We start from the raw sequence: 22,168 nt of genomic DNA, 5'->3' as shown, positions 1-22,168 counted from the left end.
TCCAAGCTGTCAAACTGTCCCCTTAGTGTCTGTTTTGCTCCATCCAAATTCCCAATGATTTGAACAACCCAGTTGTATGAAGCAAGTGTCAAAAATCATTTTCCTTTCAGGGCAAGACACAGCAGTTTCCCTGGCAAGCCTCACAGCGTCAGGAAGACACCTGCTTCTCTCGCTGGGCCACCAAGGCCTAGTTTCTCTTCCTACCTCGTCCGCAGGCATCCATGGAGATGAACGGCATAAGGTCACGGGGTCAGATTTACCTTTGTGAAATCGCAGGAAGTGGTTGCTGTCTTAATCAGGACAGGGATGATTGGAGAGAAAGGAACAGCTGTCCAACGTGTCATTATGTGGTAAACAGGGGACATTACTGACTGGTCAACACCCCGGGGCTCTCACCGTGGAGGGAAAAGTGCAGGTTCCTCTCTTGGAAAGAGAGACACTGTTGAACACTGGAGACTGGTGGATGACATTGTAGAACCCAGGGCCCGGGATGTCATCCTGAGAAGGACAAGAATGCAGTGTCACTGGGCATGGCAACTTGAACATCAGCCTTCCATCCATTAGCGCTAAGCCTCCCTCTAATCCTCCAGGGCTGGCTGCACCATAACAGAGGTGACAGCCTGGCTTCCTGTTTCTCTAACTTGCCCAATATCTACCTCAGTGACCAATGGGAGGGGCCTGAATTCTAATGTAGGTCGGGTCTCCCAAATCCCTTGCTCTTCCCAGAGTTGCCATCTTGAGTTCTAAGGCAACACTGCTTTGGGGAGCTTTTGTTTTTTCATGTCATCAGGGAAATGTACTGGTGTGCACGTCAGCCTTCGTGGACTGGGTCAGCCAAGCCTGAGGTAAGGGGAGGGTGGCCAATTTTACGGTAACCACACCCCACCTGACTCAGCTTCCTCCTGAGGCCTCTAAGAAGGGAAATTGGGGAGTGTTTCTGTTTATAAAGCAAAAGGAAACAAAAACAATCTTCATTGCAAATGAGGCCATCTTGAACTTGGAGACAAAATGAGGCCCACATGGGACCCGAGGGCAACTTGAGGCTGGGATACTAGGGAACAGGCAGCAGAAGCCGTGCTCAGAGCCAGCTCTGCTGCTGCTGCAAGCTGCGTGAGTTTCCAGAAGCCTCCAGCTCCTTTCTGGTGCTAGCTACTAAGGGGACACCAGTGTTGACAAAAGCCATAGGAGCAAGTGACTTGAGGAGGTGCTTCACTGTCACGGGGAGCTTCCTGGTCCTGCCCGCCGCTGGGAGCTGTTCAAAGCTAATCTCATTTTCACCATCACCTGATGAGGAAGGGATTACAGTCCCCGAGTCACAAAGGAGGCACATGCAGGTGAATTTGTTCAAAGTCCAAATGCTGACTACATGGTGTATGCTCTCGGAAGTGGACCTGTCACCAAAGCCACCTAAAAAACCAGAAGCCAAGCATGTGGGGCCACAGGCAGTAAGCAGATTTGAGCAGTGGACCCTGATTGCAGAGTTTTTAGCGCACTCTGTAACCCCAGATACATCCTAACTTTCCTGTCCTGGCTGCCTCATCCAGGTGGGGAGCTTGATGTACCACTGGTGCCTTCCAGAACTTTCCAATCTAGAAAGTGAGGACAGAGTGACTGGAGTTTATTATAAAAAGAGAGGCAAAGGTGCTGTTAGCAGGATCCTAGGACAAATGTGTGGCATACACACATATACACAAATGGACACATTCATATATACACACACATATATACAAATGGATACACTACACTCACACACACCACACACATACACACATGCTCACACACAACTCACACACACACTCACACACATACACACACACATACACTCTCACACACATATATACTCTCACACACACTCACATACACACATACACACTACACACACAGATGAGACATACACACACACTCACACACACATATATACACACTCACACACATACCACACATACCCACACCACACACACACATATACTCACACACACATACACACTACACACACAGGTGAGACACACACATAGGTGAGACACACACACACACGCACACACACACAAACACACAAGGCAGACAGTGAGAAGAAGAGTAGAGGGTTCAGCCTCCCGGGCCTAGGGTCAGAAGCAAGGTATTACAGGTGAGTTTCCCAGGGTGCGGTTTGCACATGTTCCCCAGTAGCACACTGAGACTTCACAATGTCTGGCTCACTGAGAAGGTGGGGTCAAGAGAGAGATGGGCTAACGTTGCACAACAGGCAAAGACCTAGACAGTCTCAGGAGAGTGTCTTCTAGCCACGGGCACCCACCGCCTCTCAGATGAGGCTGTAAGGAAAAATCCTTTCCCGGCGCTGTGAACTGGAAAGTCTGTTTTCAGTGCTAGTCAGCTTCATGATGTTGAGCCTCGCTTCACTGGGCCTCAGTTTCCTCATCTATACATCTAAGGAGCTGGGATCCTCGTGGGGCTCCAGGGTCCCCATCTGCAGCAGGAGTTGTAGTGCTACTAACTACAATGGTGATGTATGTAACTGTTTTGTCTGCCTGTATATACGTGAAACACGTGTGTGCCTGGGTGCCAACGGAGGCCAGAAGAAGGTACTGGGTCCCTGGAACTGGAATTATAAACAGTTGTGAGCTGCCAGCTAGACACTAGGAATTGAACCCAGGTCTTCTGCAAGAGCAAGTGCTCTAACTGCTAGACCATCTCTCCAGGCCCTGATATGTGATCTCATAGGTACAAACAGTGGGCGGGGAAGATATCTCTCGAGCTCCTGGTCTATCTGCACACGCCTACCGCTCTGTCTCCATCTACCCAGTTAAATTAGAATCACAAACAGCAACTAGCTGTTGTTGCTTACGTACAGCCCATGAAGTATTTGGGACATACTTGTGCTAAAAATAATTACCTATTTGCCATTCAAATGTATCCAAGCACCTGTATTTGTCTTTGCTAAATCTGGCAACTTTACTGGACATCCGTCAACTGGGTCAGACTATAAAACGGCTATGGTCCAGAGCAAATGGGGACAGGGCTGTCACCGTTTAGCCTGTGGGGACGAAATTTACTCTTGATGAAGGTCCAAGAGAGAATGTTTTGGGCTGAAGCGTGCTGGAGCTGGCCTGCAAAGGGGGCCATTAGAACCCTGACAGTGGTCATTGACATCGGCTGCTGTAGGAATACTTACAGTGCAGAAACCAGCCAAGGCTACAGTGGAGGGAAGAGCTGGATTACCTTCTCAAAATTGGACCACAAAACAACCAGGGAGACTCCACAGGCACAGAGAAAGAACCGATATGCAAAGGGCTTTTGGGAAGCCTGCCGGAAGTAGAGCAGGACTCATCCATCCCCTTGGTCTCTTAGATGAGACATCTCAGAAGGCAAAACCCAAATCATCAGAATAGAAGTAACTGCCCACACAGCCCCAGAGCCACGGAGCCAGGGCAACCTGTGGGCATGGGACCAAGCAAGCAATGTGTGGTAGGTGTGTTCTCCTCCTCCCAGCCAACACACACCTTGGGTGACACTTGGGGGAGAAGCACACAGAGCACTCATTGGACTGGCAGTCTCTCAGGTGTTAGGAGTGGCAGATGATCCCTATCCACCTGGCCTTGGGATGAGCCTGAAGATGTCATGAGGGAGCCGGCAGTCAGACCCTGGGCCTGGGTGTCTTCCCAGGCTTGTGGGGAAGGTCCTACTGCAGAGCCTAGAGCCAAGCATGGCTTCCTCCTACGTACTGGGGTTTCCTTATAATATCATAAATTCTGTCTGAGTTCCTCTGTAACCTTAATTGGTTTCATCACAATGTAAACTCTGGTTTCTGACTGGAAGGGTAGATCTCCTGTCAGACCCTGTGTGGAACTACCAAGTGAGTTGGCTAACTAGTTTGTTTCTGAAGTGCTTTTCTATATCCTGGGCTGGATTTCAACTCACCATATAACCAAGGATGCCTGTGAGCTGCTGACTGTCCTGTCTTGGCTTCCCAGGTGCTAGAACTGCAGGCATGGGGAAGTACACTCAGTTTCATCATGCATTTGGTGAGCTACCATATGGGTGCTGGGAATCGAACCCAGCTCTTCTATAATGGCCACAAATGCTCTAAACCACTGAGCCACATCTCCAGCCCTTTAACCATGGGACTTAAGTGTCTCCCACTTGGAAGACACGTTGTCTCTGTCCTACCAGTACCTGTTCATTCAAGTGGAAGGCATCGGGTTTGGCATCCTGCAATCGTCACCCCCAGGAAGAGCTAATCTAGTGTAACATCCTAATTTTTAAGGGAAAGAACCAGACACAGGTGGTGCCCTTACAGCTACTTAGCTTGGGAAACTGAGGTATGATGGAGCAGAAGCTGGGTGACAGGGAAGGAAACGTCCAGTGGGCTGTCACCTCGAGGTATATCTCCTCGTGAATGTTAAGTTAGCTACACGTTTGTAAACAATCATAAAGTTTACTCCTGGCAATCCAAATGGCCAGTTTAGACACGACCCTCATCCTCCCCATGGTAAGACTAAAGAAAAAAATCTTGCTGGTAGTGACAGAATCCTTTGATCCTAGCAGAGGCAGGTAGATCTCTGTGAGTTCCAGGCTAGCCTGGTCTACAGAGGAAGTTCCAGGAGGGCCAGAGCTACACAAAGAGATCCTGTCTCAAAAAGAAAAAAAAAAGTGTCAGGGGAACACACATGAGCCATAGCTTGAGAGCAGAGTCAGAGGACAACCCGAGGAAGTCAGTTCTGGAAGTGGGTTCCTTTAACACCGCCCCCAGCTATCACACTGGCACCCCAGGAGTGGGATTATTACAGGGACTGTAAACTGGGTCTGAGGTTCAGCTGCAGCAAAGGTGAGTGCCTGCCTTGGAGGGCGCCATGTTAAAGCAGGGCTAAGTGGGTCACTGCTCCAAGGTGAGCAGCCGACCGGGTGTGGGCTCAGCACAGGGCGTGTGTGGCTCCTGTCTTAAGCAGGGGAGGTTTCACATCTGTTGTTAACTCGAGTTGCCTCACTAAATTACTGGGTGATGGCTCACAATCGTGTTGCTTCTCTGTGCCCATTTCCCCCCAGGAAATATGAGATGGGCGCAGAGCGTGGAATGAGTGGGTTCTCTGAGCTTAGGATGTGGGGATTTATATAACTCCTCACTAATTATGCAATCCTAACTTTCATGTTGCAGACGAGGAAACCATGTCCACAAAGGACAAGTGGCCACTCTCAAGGCTCCTGGGTAGAGACAGGGAACACAGGGACCCCCATGGTAGAGATGCCATGCTTCTGCAAAATAAAAAATGCTGTCAAAGGCATAGATGAAAGGCTTCCCATCAAATGGATGGCACCACACTGGAAAATTTGGAACCAAACTTCTGAGTGGTTTCTGCCTGTATCTGATGCTACCATGCATTTCTGACTGGTGGCCATGCTGGCACCTCTGGGCAGGCGACAAGATAGGATTCCACGGGGTACTTTCAGCTCCTGGATCAGAGTCTTCAGAGCTTATCGTGTGGGATGGAGCCCTGGCAAGGAGCACTTATTGCCCTCCCTGGAGATCGGTCTGTTTTGCCAAGATTGTTCCAGAAGCATGCAACTTTCATCGACCAAATGTACAGCCTCGAAGGCCACAAAGGCAGGCGTGGCTCGGTGTGGAAACAGTGAGAGGTTCAGGAGTAAGCTGTGCCTGGGTTGAGGCCTAATTCTTTCAACGTTGATTCAGCAAATATTTACTTAGAGCCTCTTATGTGGCAAACCCCGGGCTGTGTGACCCAGGGTGGGTCACTGCCTCCCTAAGCCTCCTTTGCCTCTTATGTTAAATGGAGAACTAAACCCTTTCTTCTAGTATTGTTCTGGGGGAGCGGTGATACGATCTAAAAATGCTTTAACACATATTAGGGAGGGCTGGCGACAGCTACTATTCTTTTTATTGGAAACTGAGCTGCAAACACCCTGGACAAGGACAACTTACACACTGTCATTAAAGCGGATCAAGGGGAACCCACACAGCAAGTGGGGAGAGAGCCTGATAGCTAAAACACAGAGAAACTAGAGAAGACAGACAGACAGACAGACAGACAGACAGAAAGAAAGAAAGAAAGAAAGAAAGAAAGAAAGAAAGAAAGATATGAAAATTGCCAAAGCAAGTTTTTATCATCCTGAGGAAAGCCACCTGTGATTTTAAAATGTGTGTGTGCTGTGGTACTTAGTGCCAGCTTCATAGAATCCGGAGGTAATCAGGCTAAAAGAACGAAATCTTCTCTATAGTTCCAAGGCCCAGCTCACAACGGAAGAGCCAGGCCTGGGGTTGCAGGCCTTGCCAGGTCTCCTCACCTGTGTTCCCAGCCCAGGGTCTCCTGCCCCTACCCCGCTGCCTTCTGGGGGGAGGGGGGAGGGTGACAGCCACCTGCAGAGTGCGGCAGGAGGTAACCAGGACGACCACTGCTTCAGATGAATGCTACTGTCAGGGTCCTACTGAAAAGAATGAGGGATGTGGGGATGCCTTGAGTTGCTACTGCCCCCTGCTGGTGAGAAAGAAGATCACTGCTCAGGAATAAGTTAAATAAAGGCTTGCCAGCAAACACCCAGAACTTTAGGGGCTTGGAGATCTAGAGAAAAGGGGGTTGGATGGAGACAGCACAGGTATAGCATTATTTTTTAATTGCATCTATGTATTTACTTGTTCGTACATACATGGCATACACCAGGAGGTCAGAGGACAACTATTGAAAGAGTTGGCTTCTCTCCACCAAGTGGGATCAAGGCTAAGCAATCTTACCAGCCCCCGGAATAATAACCAGACACTGTTTAAGGAATCTATTAAATAGGGGAGCTCATTTCTAATACAACTATAAATTTATTAGAACCTTGTTTTCTCACATGTTATCTGGAGGAATTTTGTAATTCCCTCTGATGGATCAGAGTGGGGTGGTTTTTATCTTCTACTATATATGCGTAGGTTTGGAAGAGTCCGTATTTTTAGTCTTTTCAAAATAAAGATAATTTCGGCTACAGGGTGTGGAGGCAAATTTCGATTCAGGTATACAGGTGGCCAAGGAAAGGGGACCCTGAGTACAAAGCTAGCTCGGCTATCCAGCAAGACCCCTAGTTATGTTTCCGAAGCACATACTATGTATAAAATCTTGGGGTAATCCCCAACACAACAAATAAGTCAATCAATTGATCTAATGACCAATCAGTCAGTCAATCCATCAATTTCAGGCTTGTTCTTACCATACAGACCATGTGCCTCCTTGGAGGATGGTACAGCCCCTTGGGTGATACTGCCCTCTGCTGTTCATAGAGAAACGCAACAGCTAAAACCCAAGCAAAGAATTTTGAAGGCAACTGCCATTTATTTACCTTTTTGCTATAAAATCTCCTGGCTTGGCTGTTAAATCCCTTTTTTTCTGATTCTGGGATTATTGACGTCCTGCATCTATAAGGGATGGAGGATGGAGTTGGGTATGCAGCGGTAAAACCTAAACAACAACAACGAAAACATCCATTAGCGCCACACGGCCAGTCTTGGCTCAACGCAACCCATAGGAAAACTGTGGAATCATCCTAGGCGGAGAGTGTAGCTCAGTTGGTAGACAGCGCATGCGCACGTCGTGGTTCCATCCCCAGTGCCACAGAGAACCAGGTGTGAGGTTCACACCCTTACTTGCTGCGCTCAGGAGGAGGAGGGATTAGAAAGCCAAGGTCACCTTTGGCTACATATTAAGTATAAGACCAGGCTGGAATATACAAGACACTGTTTCAAACATAAACAAATAGCCAAGTGAATAGCTATCTTAGTGAGTGAACAAAGAAGAAAACAAAGTAGCCAGTCCCCCGCAGGGGCTGTGAGGTGTGAGGTGCAGCGGTCTGCCCACCTTTGTGACTCCAGAAGATACAACCTTTCCTTTTGTTTTGTGTTTTCTCTTGGATGCTGGCTAGAACCAGAGGATGTTTATGTTGGCAGTTGAGACTTCCTTACTCTTGCTCTCCCCCCCCACGCCCCCCATCCCCACGTGTGGCTGTCTGATAACACTTAGCCGAACTCCACGGCCAGTGTGGCGCTTTCTCCTTTTCTCCCTTCTCCCGGCAGCTGTTTAGATTTACAGCTTGGCTGCTCTGTTTTCTTCTCTCTTTAAAGCAAAAACTGTCCTCTTTGAATTAAAAACAAACATTCAATACAGGGTCAAAGGATGGCTCAGTGGGCAAGGGCTCTTGTTGCCAAGCCTGATCCGCTGAATTCAATCCCAAGATCTCCATAGTGGAAGGAGAGAACTAATCCCCAAAAGTTGTTCTGTTGTCTTCCACATGTGCTCCATAGCATGCAGGTACAAAAACGTATAGTTTGGGAAAATTAAAATAGAGACTGAAGAGGAGGCTCCAAGGTTAAGAGCACACGCTGCCCTTCCAAAGGACCCAGGTTCAATTCCCAACACCCATTTGGCAGTTCACAACCATCTGTAACTAAAGTTCCAGGGGATCCAAAACCCTCTTCTGGCCTCTTCAACCACTGCATGCACATGGTGTGCAGACTCAAACATATAAAAATAAAATGTTTTAAAATTAAAGTAGTCAATACAAAAAATGAACAAATAAAGAATAGGCAGATAGGGCAGACAGTAAATCACAAACTGGCACACTTACACTTAACACAGTCATAACCACACTAAATGTTAATGGTCTACACATTCCAGTTAGAAGACAGGGATTGTCAGACTGAGTAAGAAAGAAAGACCCAGCTGGATGCTGCTACAAAAAAAAACACATTTCAATTACAGAGCCAGAAAAAAAAAAGTAAGAAGAAAGGAAACTTGCAATAAGAACTTAGTTGTCAGAAATAAAACAAGACCTGTTACACATTTAAAACTGAAGGACAGGGTTCTGGCTGATCATAAAAATATATAAAATATATAAATAAAAATAGCATGTTGTTTTTTTGCTGCTGTTGAAGGGAGAGACCCCCACCCCACCCCATTCATTCTTTCCAGTGTTTTTTCCCATCTACACGCTAGGGTCAGCAAGGATGGACTTGTGGCCGGCACCAGGATTTACTAACCGCTGCACCTGTGCTCTCGGGTACTGGAGTGGACATGTTGTAATTTAAATTCACCTTTCTGTACATTGTTGTCATACTTGTTAGATCTGCCAAGGTCTTCTCTCAGGAGAAGGTTGTCCACATTAGAAAATTTCTGGGACATGTTCTGTCTGTTTGAGGAGAACCACAGCTTCACGTCCTTCTAAATACCTGAAATAAGATACAGCATTTGCAGGGGCCATTTTACCCTACGGGTGACTCTGTGCTAATGGTGGGTTAAGTTGAGAAATCTTGTGGGGCAGTAGTCCACCAACTGCTGGGATGTCCCAGGTTTCAAGCACACAGTAGTGCCAGAATTAAGGAGGTTACCCAAGGTCACCATCACTGCTGGATGTGGCTATGGAGACTTTAGATCTTATTTTCATTATTATCTTACTTAGCTTGGCTGAGATATAATTTACATACAGTACAATTCATCAGCCGTAAAGGTATGAGCCTTGACAGTGTGTACAGTTGGGTTATATACCACCATGGCTAAGATATTAAGGTGATCTGTATGCCACAAAGTTGTCATGTGCTTTTGCAGTCTTTTCTCTCAGGAACTGGTTTCTGCCAGTTTCTGTGCTTCCTGTCACAATGGCTGCCTTTCCACATAGCTGCACAAATGTGACCATCAGCTGATCAAGTGCTACTGACCCAATCCTCCTGGGGCTGGGGGACAGCTCAGTGGTTAAGAGCATCCACTGCTCTTGCAAAGGACTTTGGTTTAGTTTCCAAGACCCACACATAGAGAAGTTCAAACCGCCTAGAATTCCAGCTGCAAAGAATCGGATGCCCTTTTCTGGCCTCCACAGGCACCTGCACACTTCATATGTGTAAACACACACACACACGCAATATACACACAGACACACTTCTAGAAAGAAAAGGTTATTTGTTTTTTGTTTGTTTTTTTTTAAATCTAGATTTTGATTGAGATAGCATCAAAAATTCCATGAGACTATCTTAGTTTCGTTGAGGGTTAAGATCCACTGATAAGGCAGACCTCTCGTTCATTTTGACCTATTTACATTTCTCAGCACTAGCTTGTACTTATGAACGTATAGCTAGTGCACATATTTGTGAGCCTCTGTGAGAGAGGGACATGCATGTGCCACACTCCACACTGAAGGTCAGAGGACAGCCTTAGGTATTAGTCCCCGCCTTCCGCCTTGCTTACTGTGTCTGGCTTTTCATGGGTTCTGGGGATTCTAACTCAGGGCCCCGCCGGAGACTGTCTTATGAGCCATCTCCCCATCTCAACACAGAGTTTCTTAAATGGAACCCTAAGGGTTTCATATTCCTATGTCATGAAAATGGACTCTTAAATTTTAAAAGTTTTGACATGAGGCTCGGTGCTGGAGATTGGAGCCGAGAGTGATACCAGGCAAGCAGTCTACCCGAGTGCATCCCCAGCTGTCTGTTTCTAGTTCTCCATTTCTGATCATTTTTATATATTGATCCTGTGTTCTCCAACTTAGCCTCATTTTTTGCTTCTAAAAGCTTCCCTCCAGATTAAGAATTCTAATAGAGGTAACCGTCTGTACATAAAAGACCGGGGTTATTCCCTCTTTTTCTAACAGATGGCTGTTACTTTTTTCCCTTGTAGCATTGCAATGCCTGGGATACCCAAAGCCACCCTGAATGTAGCTGACGAGAGCAGATATTTATCTTAATACCTGCTTGAGTAGGGACACGCACGCACACACACACACACACACACACACACACACACACACACAGAGCCCTTCTGCATTAAGTATGATGTTACTTAAAAGGTGGTTTTTTTGTTTTTGGTTCGGTTAGTTGATTTTGGAGACAAGGTCTCCTTATATATTAATAGCCCAGGCTGGCCTAGAACCTGTGATCCTCCTGCCTCAACCTCCTGAGTGCTGGGAATGAAGGTGTATACCAGCACATTTGGCTCTAGGAAGTTTTTCTTTTTAATAGAAGATACTTTTCATTTTTAATCCTAATTTCCTACAAGTCTTTTTCCTGTGTAGTACCAGATATTGAATTTGATGAAATTCTTCATCTTTGTCTGTACACCTGACCCTGTCATTATTCTTTGTGGGTATATTAACTGACTTACACTAATTAAACTTTTTTTAGAATTTCTGTAATCAGTGCTACTTGGTTGCAATGTAGACTTCCAGACCTTGTACATGACAACTAAATGGTAGCTTTCTTCTATTCTTTTTAAAATGTCTTTGCTTTTGTTTCATAAACTGAGTTTAAACTTAAGTATTTTTTCCATTATTTATTCATTTATGTGTCTGTGCATGCACATGTGGAGGCCGAAAGGCAGTTTAAGGGAGCCCACTTTCTTGTTTTACCTATGGTTCCCTGGGATTGAACTCAAGTCGCCAGGCTTGGCAGCAAGCACCTTTCCCTGCTGAGCCGTCTCGTCTACCCTGCTTCTCTTTTTATTTCCTGGTATTGGCATTATTCTCAAGTGTTGGCTTAGGAATCAGATCAATTCTTCTTTCCATTCACAGATGAAGTCAAGGCCTGATGTTGAGGGAAGGTTCTCAACGAGGGAAGGTTGTGTAACTTAGTGCTTCTCCTTGAGGGTGCTTTGGTAATGAACACATTTCAAAGAAATGTCTTCTTTTCCTTTCCACGAGGTTCATTAGCATAACATTGTTCATAAGGGTCTTTGATTTTCCTTGTTTGTTTGGGGACAGGGTCTAGCTAGGTAGCTTTGCTATGCAGACCAGCTTTCCTGAGCCTCAAGGACTCGGTTTAAATGTGTGTATTACCACACCTGGCCAAACTGTCCTCCTAATATCTATGGATGTGTGTGTCCCTCCTTTATTCCTTACACTAATAATTTACATTTTGTAGGCTTTTGTTGACAGGTCTACCAGAGCTTTACTAACCATCTTTTCAAAAGTAAACAGCTTTGCCACGCCTCTCTTCCTGTGGGTTCCACGTACTTTTTTTTCCTCCTCTTCCTCCTCCTCTTCCTCCTCTTCCTCCTCCTCCTCCTCCACCTCCTCCTCTTCCTCTTCCTCCTCTCTTAGAAGAAAGCCTGGACCACTAAACTCAGAGCTCTCTTACCACTTAGTATAAAACCAATATCTTAGCCTTAAATATGTCCATTGGTACCGTCTTCCCGGCATCTCATATATTTGGATGTGTTACATTTTTATTTTTCTTCTCATTTTACACCATTAACCCCAGTCACTTCTTTTTGAAAAGTGGAAGTCGGTTAATTAATTTCCAAGCCGTTGAAAGAATTTCCCAGACTTCTTCCTGATGGTTTTGAGTTTTCCTGTGTTGTATCACACACGCACCAACCTGGCAGAACTGCTCAGCATTGGAGTGCAAGCCTGTTGTGCCAGATTTCCCAACAAGTCTGGAAGTGCAAAGGGATCTGCTGAGCCCCCCCCCCCCACGTTACCGTTGGCTCCTCTTCCTCTTTATTTCTGGCATTCTCCCTTGTGTTCCTTGTATGTTGAAATGCTGTTAGGGATACCTGCACACAGTTTTGAAATGTCTCTCTTTAGCCCCAGTAATATTCCTGTTCTGTCTTATTAACATTTTTTTTAATATTTCTTATTAATATGTCCCCTCCAGCTGTCTTTTGATTACTGTTAATATCTATACCCTTTCCCAGACTTTTTTTTTAACCAACTCTTCCTTCCTATTTAAAGGTAGTTTTTTTCTTTTTCTTTTCTTTCTTTTTCTTTTTTTTTAAAAAAACAAAAACAAAAACAAAAAAAAAACCCTGAAGATCAAACCTAGGATTGTGCAGTGAGTTATAACCCCAGCCCTAAAGGTGGTTTTCTGTTGTTTTGATTCTGAAGTCTGAACTCAGGACTTGAGAGCACACTAGACATCAGCTCTGCACGCTGCAGCCTACCTCCTGACCCCCACGGTTAGAGAGAGGCTCGCGGTAATTCTTACTGCCCTTCCTCTGCACACTCTGTGCTTTTCTTGTCTTGTTTGAGAACCTGTTTTGCTATTTGAGACAGGAGCATCACTATGTAGTCCTAGCTGGCCTGGAACTCTCTTTATGTAGACTAGGTTGGCCTTGAATTCACAGTTTTTTTTTTTCACACCTAATTTTTGTTTCCTTGTTTTGTTTTAGAGAAAATAGCTCATGATGTATCCCAGGCTAGTCTTGAACTCGCCTCACTTTCTCCAGTAATACGTTTTAAAGAGTGACTGTCGGGCCATGGTGGCACAGGCCTTTAATCCCAGCACTTGGGAGGCAGAGGAAGGCAGATTTCTGAGTTCGAGGCCAGCCTGGTCTACAGAGTGAGTTTCAGGACAGCCAGGGCTATATACAGAGAAACCCTGTCTCGAAAAATCAAAAAAAAAAAAAAAAGTTTTAAAGAGTGCATGACAACAGCTTCCACCTACTTTTTTTGTCGTTTTGTTTGAGGCAGGGGCTCACTACATGGCCCTGGCTATGGAGTCCAGGCTAGCCTCAAACTCATCTCTGCCTACCTCTGCCTCCTGAGTACTGAGATGAAAGGTGTACACCACTACTCCCACCTAGGTGCCTGCTTTGACTTCCTTTCATGATGGTCTGTGATCAGAATGTAAACCCTTTCCTCTCCAGTAGCTTTCAGACATGATCTTTATCACAGCAGTAGAAAGCAAACCAGAACGAAGGCATTTCCTCCATAGGTCCCCCCACCATTGTTCTGCCACCCACAGCTCTGCCCCTCTGCCCCTCATTGATCTAATTTCAATGGTGCCTTGGCATGATTTTCTTCAGGACTTTTAATGTTTGTGATTCACTGTATTTCCTGAAGGTTTATGGTTTCCCATTGGATTCTGAGAACATTTTGCATTCCTTTATTTAAATTAATTTTGCTTATGCTCACTCCTTTTCCAGGATGATGGTTATATGTGTATTGTGTTTTCCTAAAGGTTGCTGAGAGTCTGTCTGTCTTTGAAGCTCACTCACCCTTGTCTAACCTCCATGCTCCAGCAGACAACCTGGATTGTTCCTGCTTCAGACTCACCGAGCTAGTCTCACCTGCGGATCTCATCAACTGTTTTCATTCTAATTGTTATAGAAAGTGGAAATGCCTGGTTTCTTTGGAGACTCAGTTAGGTTATAATGATGTTTTCCTGGGACAGACAGGTGAAAGAATGTTTTGCTGAGGCAGACATAGGTGAAAGGAGATTATATATATATTGCTATAGCAGTCCCATGAAAGGACACATGATGTTCAGAAGGAATATAAAAATGACCTCACAGACAGTGGGAGCTCGAGCAGGGTTGGTTCACCTTGCTCCACCTCCCAGTCTTCACTGAGGACAGGAATATATTGGTTCGCCTTACGTGTTGCTGAGCTTTGCTTGTGGTGACGTCATAGAGAGAAACTCGTCAGAGAACTTCTGGTGAGTTTCCTGCAGTTTTGTGCGGCTTCCCTGGACTCCAGCCTATTATTGAGCCCGGTCATTTCCAGGTGGATCCAGTTGCCACTACTGATTCGTGTGTGGTGTCTGCTAGTGGACTGGACTAAGAACAACAAAGATTGGAATCTCCCCAAAGAACTATTTCTAAACAGATCCACTTCCCCTGCATCCTAATAACCTTTCCTTTCCACTCCCTCTGGTGGGTGCTGGGCCAGAGGGGAGGATGAACTCGAAGTAGGTTGTGAAAAAATATATGCTTACAGTTATATTTTTTCATTTCGTGATGCTACATTGTGACCCGTGTGTGTTGGTGTGTACACATATGCATGTGTGAGTGTGAAACACCACACCGGATGTCTTTCTCCATTCCTCCCTTTCATTTTTGAGACAGGGTCTCACAATGAACCTGGAGCTGACTGATTTGACCTGCTGACCATGGAGTCCCAGGGAGCCTGTTATCTCTATCTCGTCAGAGCAGGGATGTGGGATCTGGGTCTCTGCTTTGTAAAGGAGGACTCTACCCCTTGGTGGAGACAGGCCCTCGTCTCCTCCCTTGATGGTTAATCGAGTGAGACAAGTCTGGGATCTGTCTAGGAGACATCCCTAGGAAGGGGGCGGGTGTTATCAGGTAATATCCACCCCCACCCCCCAGTGCAGTCCCCAGCAGTTGCCATGGGGATCTTCTGGGCAGGACTATTTCCTTTTTTCCCTTTCAGATGCTGTCCAGAGCTCAAGTAAGCTTATAAACTCCCCAATGCTTTGAACTTAATCTTTTTCTAAAGATCGTGTCCTCACCATGGAGCTGGCCTCCCTGCCAGCGTCTCCCCTCCACCCTCCTCCTTCCTCCCAGGCAGTTATGAGGTGTACAGCTCACCCGCCCTGGGCTTCTCCTTTCAAGCTAATATGATTGTCCTTAACTTAGGTTTGAGTTGGTTCTTGGTCCTTCAGCTTCTGTTAGTGTTCCTTCTTAAATTCTTTTATTAATGAAACTGAGAACCCCAAGAGAGGACCCTAACTTTCAAATATCATATGAGGTTCTTCTGGGACTCCTCAAGATGCCCGGTAACACTTCTCTACTACCTTTTATGTCTTTAATCAGCAGAGAAAACTAACCCATCCCTGCACCCTTAGGCAGCATCTCTTATCTGGTTTTAAAAAGACCTTCCCCATCCAGCCTCACGGTGACCATGCTGTCCTTCACCTTTCTGGGGCAGCCTTCTCCAGTCTGTAATGGCTGCTCTGGAGTGTTTTTCTGCTGGTTCTGTAATATCTGCCATCGCATTGACTGCTTTCCTGGTTGGGGTCCATTTCCTGGATCTTTGTGTGAAATCTCTATTCTTTTGTGTTTGCATTCCTTTTCCCTGGCTTGTTTTTGGTAACTTGCAGATTTGACTCCTTCAAGCTCTCAAACTTGGAAAGCTTCAGAGCAGTTTTTATTCTGGAAGTAATTTTTCTTCACTACTAAAGCATGATACTTTATTTTCTTTTAACAGTATCTCTTGTAGCCTGGGCTGGCAAAATCATTAAGGAGCTAAGGATGACCTTGAACTTCTGATCCTTCTGATCCTTCTGTTTGTTTCCACCTCCTGACTGATGGATTACCTGCATACATCACCATCCTTAACCCCTGGATTTAGTACAGGGAATCAAATTCAGGGCTACATGCATGTAAGCTAAGCAAGTACTCTGCCAACTGAGCCTACCCTCAGTCGTTAGGCATGATGCTTGGGTCAAATCATCCTATCTATCCCCTGTCTAACACAGTGACCCTCCATCCTGGCTTATGGGAACATGAAGTATCATTGGCTCTATGATGCTGAGAAATGTCCTGTCTCCTCCTTCCTTGATGGATTCTTCTCATGCTTGGGCAGGTCATTCTGCACCCAACACCCAAAGTGATTTATTCAGATTGCCAGCTTTTTCCTACGCCACCATCTCCTCTGGTATTTTAGATCATAGTCTGGATTCTTTGGCTTCCCTGAACTCTGACCTCCATATCCTTATATCAGGTAGCATTCTATCACTTAAACAAAATATTGGCTTACGGCATTCAGGGTTTCAGTCCCTCATCATTGGTCCCACTGCTCAGTGCCTATGTCAGCACTGACTACAGGAACACAGCATAGTGGAAGTGAGGGTCTCTCCACAGAAGCAAAGAAAAACAGAAAAGGGCTGGGTCCCAATAGCACCTCCAGCAAGACTCACCCAGTGACCTAACTTCCTTCTACTAGTCCCTACCTTCTAAAGGTTCCCCAATCCCCCAGTACCAGTACCACCAAAGACCAGGGACCAAGCTCGAAACAAACAGGCTTTGGGGGCCATCCAAGATACAATCTCTAATGCACTTCAATTCAGAAGGCTAGAGTTTGTTTCCATTGCCCTCCTGCCTGCAGTGCAGTCTGGAAATGACTCTCTCACTAAGCAAGGTAACATCCCTCAGGGACTGCATTATTGGGCCACCTGCTGACTAATATCTAAAGAGTTTTCTAACCTGTGTATTCTGTTTTTGTTTTTTGTTTTTCTTTTTTCCCTTTTTCTTTTAGTTGTCAATAGCATGTACACAGTTTCATCTCCAAAGCAGTTAATTTTTTATGCGCTGACTCTGGATTCATTTTACCCACTCACCCCGAGGAACTCACCCTGTCTGGAAATCCTAGTGAATGGGGGCATTGAGTAAACCATTTTACTTCCATCTAGAACTTTCTTCCTCAATGTGTGTTCCTTGCTGGATTCATCTCCACAAGGGTAATTTGTAGCCTTTTTTTTTAATAATCTAAGATTTTAATATTTAATAATATCATGGGAAACTATGGCTTTAAAACATTATGATATTTCCAAACAGTGATCAATAATGGCCAGAGAATGGTGTCTTTTACTGTCTCTGAAAGCAGCCGGTATTCACTTACCACACTGCGGTGTGACCTTGCTGTTTTAGTAAGAACCATTTTTAGCCCTACCTTTATGGAAGCTGCTGTCTGAGGATCCTGGGAATATGGCTTGTTTGTTATCCGATGAGCACAAAGCCCCGACAGGAACAACAGTAGGAGTTGTAATCCATGCACTTTAGAAGTAGAGGCAAAAGGATCACAAGTTCAAGGATAGCCTGATCTACACACTGAGTTCTAGGCCAGCTTGAACCATATGTCAAGACCCTACCTCAAAAAACAAACAACAACAACAAACCAACAACAACAAAACAGGGCTGGAGAGATGGCTTAGTGGTTAAGAGCATTGGCTGTTTTCCCAGAGGACCTGGGTTCGATTCTAAGCATTCATATGGAGGCTCAAAACCATATGTAGCTCCAGTCTGAGGAGATCCGATGCCCTCCCTCCCCTGGCCTTCACAGGCACCAGGCATGTGCATGGTGGTACAGAAACATACATGCAGACAAAATATCCATAGATATAAAATAATTAAAAAGCTAATTTAAAAAATGACAACAAAAAAATGTTGGGAGTGATGTTTTCCCCTTTAATGGCAGTATGCAGAGGTAGACGGATCTCTGTGAGTCTGAGGCCAGCCTGATCTAAATAGAGCATTCCAGGCTAGCTAGGACTACATAGTGAGACCTTGTAGTTAAAAAAAAAAATTCAGAGAGAATTTTTTTCAGGGGTTAAGAGCCCAATTCCCACGAACATGGCAGCTCACAACTGTTCCAGGGGGAATCCTGTCAGCCTCACAGAGTCATACATGCAGTCAAAACACCAATGTACAGAAAATAAAAAGAAATTTTTTTAAAAAAAATTGCAAGAGATTTTTAAAAAAATATGCTTCTCATGCAAATTATTAAATTTTTGTAAATTTTTAAGAAATTATAAAAATGTCAAGTAGTATATTATCCTGCCACCAAACAGGAACAGAACTCAATCTTGCTTTCCAGTTTCCCACGGAATGCTGGTACCGTTGATAAAGAACAGATATAACCTAGCTCTGGACAGGATGCTGCTGGCCCGGTGAGCCTCCTGCACCCCATGCACCCAATGTGCCATGACGGGTGGTCATGGTCTAGACCCCACTGACTTCCTCCAACTTGAAACATCCCTCCTGGAGGGCAGTGGGAGGCACATGAGGTTCAAAAACTTTTCAAAGCCTCAGGAGAATGACCCATTAGGTATTTTGCTTGGTGAGAGTGTGTCGGAGGCCTACATGGAACTGTACCCACTGGTTAGTGGCTCTGAGAAACCAGTCTCACTCTTTCATTTTATAGATGGCCAAAACGGGGCCCAGAATAAAGAAATCCTGCTGAGGAAGACCCAGAGTCCCAGAAGGGTTCTGTTAGAGCTGGCTCTTGGTGGTCAATCCACTGCCCAGTTCTGATATCCCTCAAAGACTGAAGTAGGGAGTGTCAGATGTCCAACCACTCACGGAGTCCAAGGGGAAGCTCTTTTCAGATTGGTACACTAAGGCTTACACTGACACACTTCCACCCCATGTGGCACCTTCTGGCCCCCGAGGTACCACCCAACTGGGTACAGAGATTCCACACGCACCCGGAGTACGGAGGTCTTAGTGGGTGTCCCATGGAGTGCGCAGAGTCCTCTTCAAGACCTCAAGGACCCGTCTCTTAACAGGAGCTGGTTCCTAACTAGTCAATCTAGCCCTCGGCCGCCCAGTCACTATGGCAACCACTGGCCTAACATTCCAGAGTCCGGAGGCAGGCAACTGGCTAACTCTAGCCAATGGCCTCCTCTGTTTCTTTAACGTGAAAAGCTGTTGACCAATAGTTAGAGCCATTTCGAAAACCAACACCAACAACAACGCTACCAGAATTTTGGGTTTCGGGTTAACAATGCTAGGCAGAACCTGTGGCAGGGAACTATTAGGGTTTTTGTTTCTGAGGGTTATTTTCTTTCTTTCTTTCTTTGTTTAGTTTTTGTTTGGTTGTTGGGTTTGTTTGGTTTGTTGTTTTAGTGACTCGTCGAAGGAATAAACCTGAGCGTTTCTATCCATCCACGCCCTGTATGTGAGAGCAGAAAGGTTGATGACATAATTCCACAGGGCAACCGTGCAGTATTCCAAGAGCCCCTTACCCGTTTCACCGTACCCACAGCGCCTATTTCAGTCAGGCTTAAACCCACCAGTGTCTCCTTTAAATTTATGGGATACTCCCCTGTTATAAACTGTCCCCGGCGCGTTCCTCAGATCACAGCTCCTGCCACCCACACCTCAGGGAAAAAAAAAAAAAAAAAAAAAAAAAAAAAAAAAAAAAGCTCGTTCCGGCCTAGCTAATCTTTGGGCATCTCCTATAATACAATATGGCAGCTCCATCATCTCTCAAATGCTCCCTCCAAGCGCTACCGCCTTTCCAGCGCTGAGGTCTCCCCGATGTCATTTCCAAAACCTGTGTGATCTCAACCTCTCCTCCAGAGGTTGCTGTGAGGCTCGGAACTGAACGGCGCGTCCAGGAAACTAAGCGTGCTGGAAGCTTCCAACGCGCAGGTTCTTGGTCACAGCTGAATCCCTGGGAAACAGCAGCGGGGGACTAGGATGATTGACAGCCTCCCGGGGCTGCCGAGGTGTAGGCGTGCTGGGAAATAAGGACGCCACATAGCCAACAGGTGGGACGCAGGCGCAGGAAAAAAGGGGTACGCACCGTCCCCGAGACACGTCAGGGCTCTGCTGGGCTTAGATATTGGAGCTACCTGACGGAAGCAGCAGGGGCACCGCCCCGGACGGTCGGTGGCAGTTCGGGCAGGCTGCAGGGAACACCAGGCGGGCTGCTCAAGCCTAGCCTACCTGTCCTGCAGGTGGAGGTGAGCAGCCATAACCTGGGGACCAAAGCAGCCCGGACTTCTTCCTTTGGCCGCTAGAGGGGACTCCTCCAGGTGAGTGTCAGGTCTCGGCCCTACGCTTCAAGCGAGCTTGGCGACGCAGCCAATTATTTCAGGATATCCCGCCCATTCCCTCCCGACAGCCACTCGCCTGCGCAGAGGCTTCGCCAGCTCGGGACTGGCAGGCAGTGTAACAAATCAAGTCGCGACCTTTGAAAGCAAAACACTGCAGCCCCTTGACAACTCGGAGGTGGGAAGGGATCCCGGAGGCTGTACCTAGGGGAGGCACGGAGTGTCCGGGTCGCTTCCCTGGAACCTGGGATAGGTGGATCTAGAAGGAACGTCCCGGGTGAGTCACCGTCAGGACTGAGGGAAGGGGGCACTTGAATTCAGGCTTGCTGTTTTAGGAAAAGCAACGCATTTTTAACTATCTAACAGCCCCCTAATATAAATATGGTCTCCCTTGTTGTTGCCAGCCCTTGTCAGTTTGGGTCCTGTTGCCTCCGATTTTTTTTTCTCTTCAATATTTTCAAGGAGGGTGGGCACGGGTTTGCCTTAATGAAGGTGATGCTGGGCGTTACCAGATGAGGAAGTGGAAGGCCAGTACTGCCGACTCCAGCATGCTGGGAATAGCCGGTGCAGCTGGCAGGTGAATGGAGGGAGCTCTGCGCTCAGTATTGAAACAGAGGTGTGTCTCAAAAGCCTCGGGAAAGGAAAGCTTGGCATGAAACCGACGTTCTCTTGTCAAACTGAATCGTCAGGTGGTGACAAGACCTTCATGCATGCGCGCGCGCACACACACACACACACACACACACACCCTTGTTTTAAGTTACAGCCAATGTTATGGCCGCGAGGCTGTTATTCTCGCTGGAAAACTTGCTCGTTGGGATTAATGGAGTAATTCATTTAGATGAGGCCGGGGGGATTGGAGTGGAAGCAGGCACTTGGTGAATTCTCTTGGGTCAGTGACCATGAGCTGTGACTGATTATCAACACTGAGTTGGCTGTGTGCCTCTTGGACATATGTCAGCCTTGGAAAAGTGTTTTGAAACCAACAATAAACCATCACCAGGCCAAAGTGTGAGCCTTATAAGGGAATGCAACTTGCAGAGTCCACGGAGGCTTTTGGGTGATACGACATGCCAGCCCGAGGAGGATCTTCCTCTCTCTGTCTTTGGGTATTCAGAGCTCCGAGGGTTCCCTGGGTAGAGAGGGAAGCTGAAGCTGCTGTTTAAAAGCCAGTGAACTCACACACACACACACACACACACACACACACACACACACGCGCGCGCGGGGGGGGGGGAACTGCTGTCCTCCCTAGCTGGTCCCCAAGGGCTGTTTGCATTTTCTGACATCCTGTGGGTGGGGCTGGATATATCTGTTTGTGGCCATGGGTCCTGAGTAAAGCATTCTGTTTTTAAACCACAATGAACCAGGGGCTTTACATTTGGTCAGGGCGTCTATGCAAGTCACCTTGCCAGGTTCTGACTAGGTTTCCAGGGGACCTGACAGCTGTCTTCAACCCAGGGTGCCCTCAACTCTAGACTGGGAGCAGCCCTAGGTCTCGCCCAGGTAAAAGGAGCCCTAGAACACCCCCATATTAATAGTGTCAAGGCAGAGATACAGACATTTAACACAGAACTGCTTTCACACACATGCAATCTAATCCCAGAGTAATTATGCCTTCCCAATCTTCCCAGAAAAGTGTGGTTTTTCCGTCAGTTCTATATGCATTGGGTCTGACATCAAAAAAACATCTGGGAGGTAAATCGAAGAGTTACCCAGCAAGGGCTTCTTACAGGAATATTGTCTCAAATGACAGCAGCAGCAACAACCTAACTTTAGGCCCTTTGGCAAGGTACAACCTGGGCTGAGAGGTCTTCGTGGCTGTCCTGGTATCTGGGCCTGTCTGTCCTGTGACATCAGTGCATGCTGTTGCTATCCCTGGGTGTAGAACGCGAGGCACAGGGAACT

At 46.5% G+C, this 22,168-nt stretch overlaps 2 protein-coding genes across 3 annotated transcripts in view; one reads left to right on the top strand and one right to left on the bottom strand.

Annotated features, from left to right (window-relative positions):
- Stpg1 (sperm tail PG-rich repeat containing 1) overlaps nt 1-19,017 on the bottom strand; it is a 42,706-nt gene extending 23,689 nt beyond the window's left edge. The window contains exons 1-4 of one of the 2 annotated variants that reach the window (XM_028759857.1): nt 18,908-19,017; nt 9,071-9,205; nt 7,324-7,442; nt 397-498 (exon numbers count right to left, since the gene is read on the bottom strand). In XM_028759857.1, coding sequence (XP_028615690.1) covers nt 397-498; nt 7,324-7,442; nt 9,071-9,158 — 309 coding nt within the window. In that variant the 5' untranslated portion in view covers nt 9,159-9,205; nt 18,908-19,017. Of the gene's footprint in view, nt 1-396; nt 499-7,323; nt 7,443-9,070; nt 9,206-18,844 lie in introns of both variants that reach the window. The other variant, XM_028759856.1, reaches the window with a different exon arrangement.
- Nucleotides 19,018-20,427: 1,410 nt separating this feature from the next.
- The window catches only part of Nipal3 (NIPA like domain containing 3), a 37,100-nt gene continuing 35,359 nt past the window's right edge, over nt 20,428-22,168 (top strand). The window contains exon 1 of the mRNA XM_028759913.1: nt 20,428-20,537. The gene's annotated coding sequence lies outside the window, so the exon portion shown is untranslated. The remainder of the gene's footprint in view (nt 20,538-22,168) is intronic.

Source organism: Grammomys surdaster, unplaced genomic scaffold, assembly GCF_004785775.1.
Source record: "Grammomys surdaster isolate TR1022 unplaced genomic scaffold, NIH_TR_1.0 126313, whole genome shotgun sequence".
NCBI lineage: Eukaryota > Metazoa > Chordata > Mammalia > Rodentia > Muridae > Grammomys > Grammomys surdaster.
Note: the sequence above shows the minus strand (reverse complement) of the source record. Positions and strands in the feature narration are given on the sequence as shown.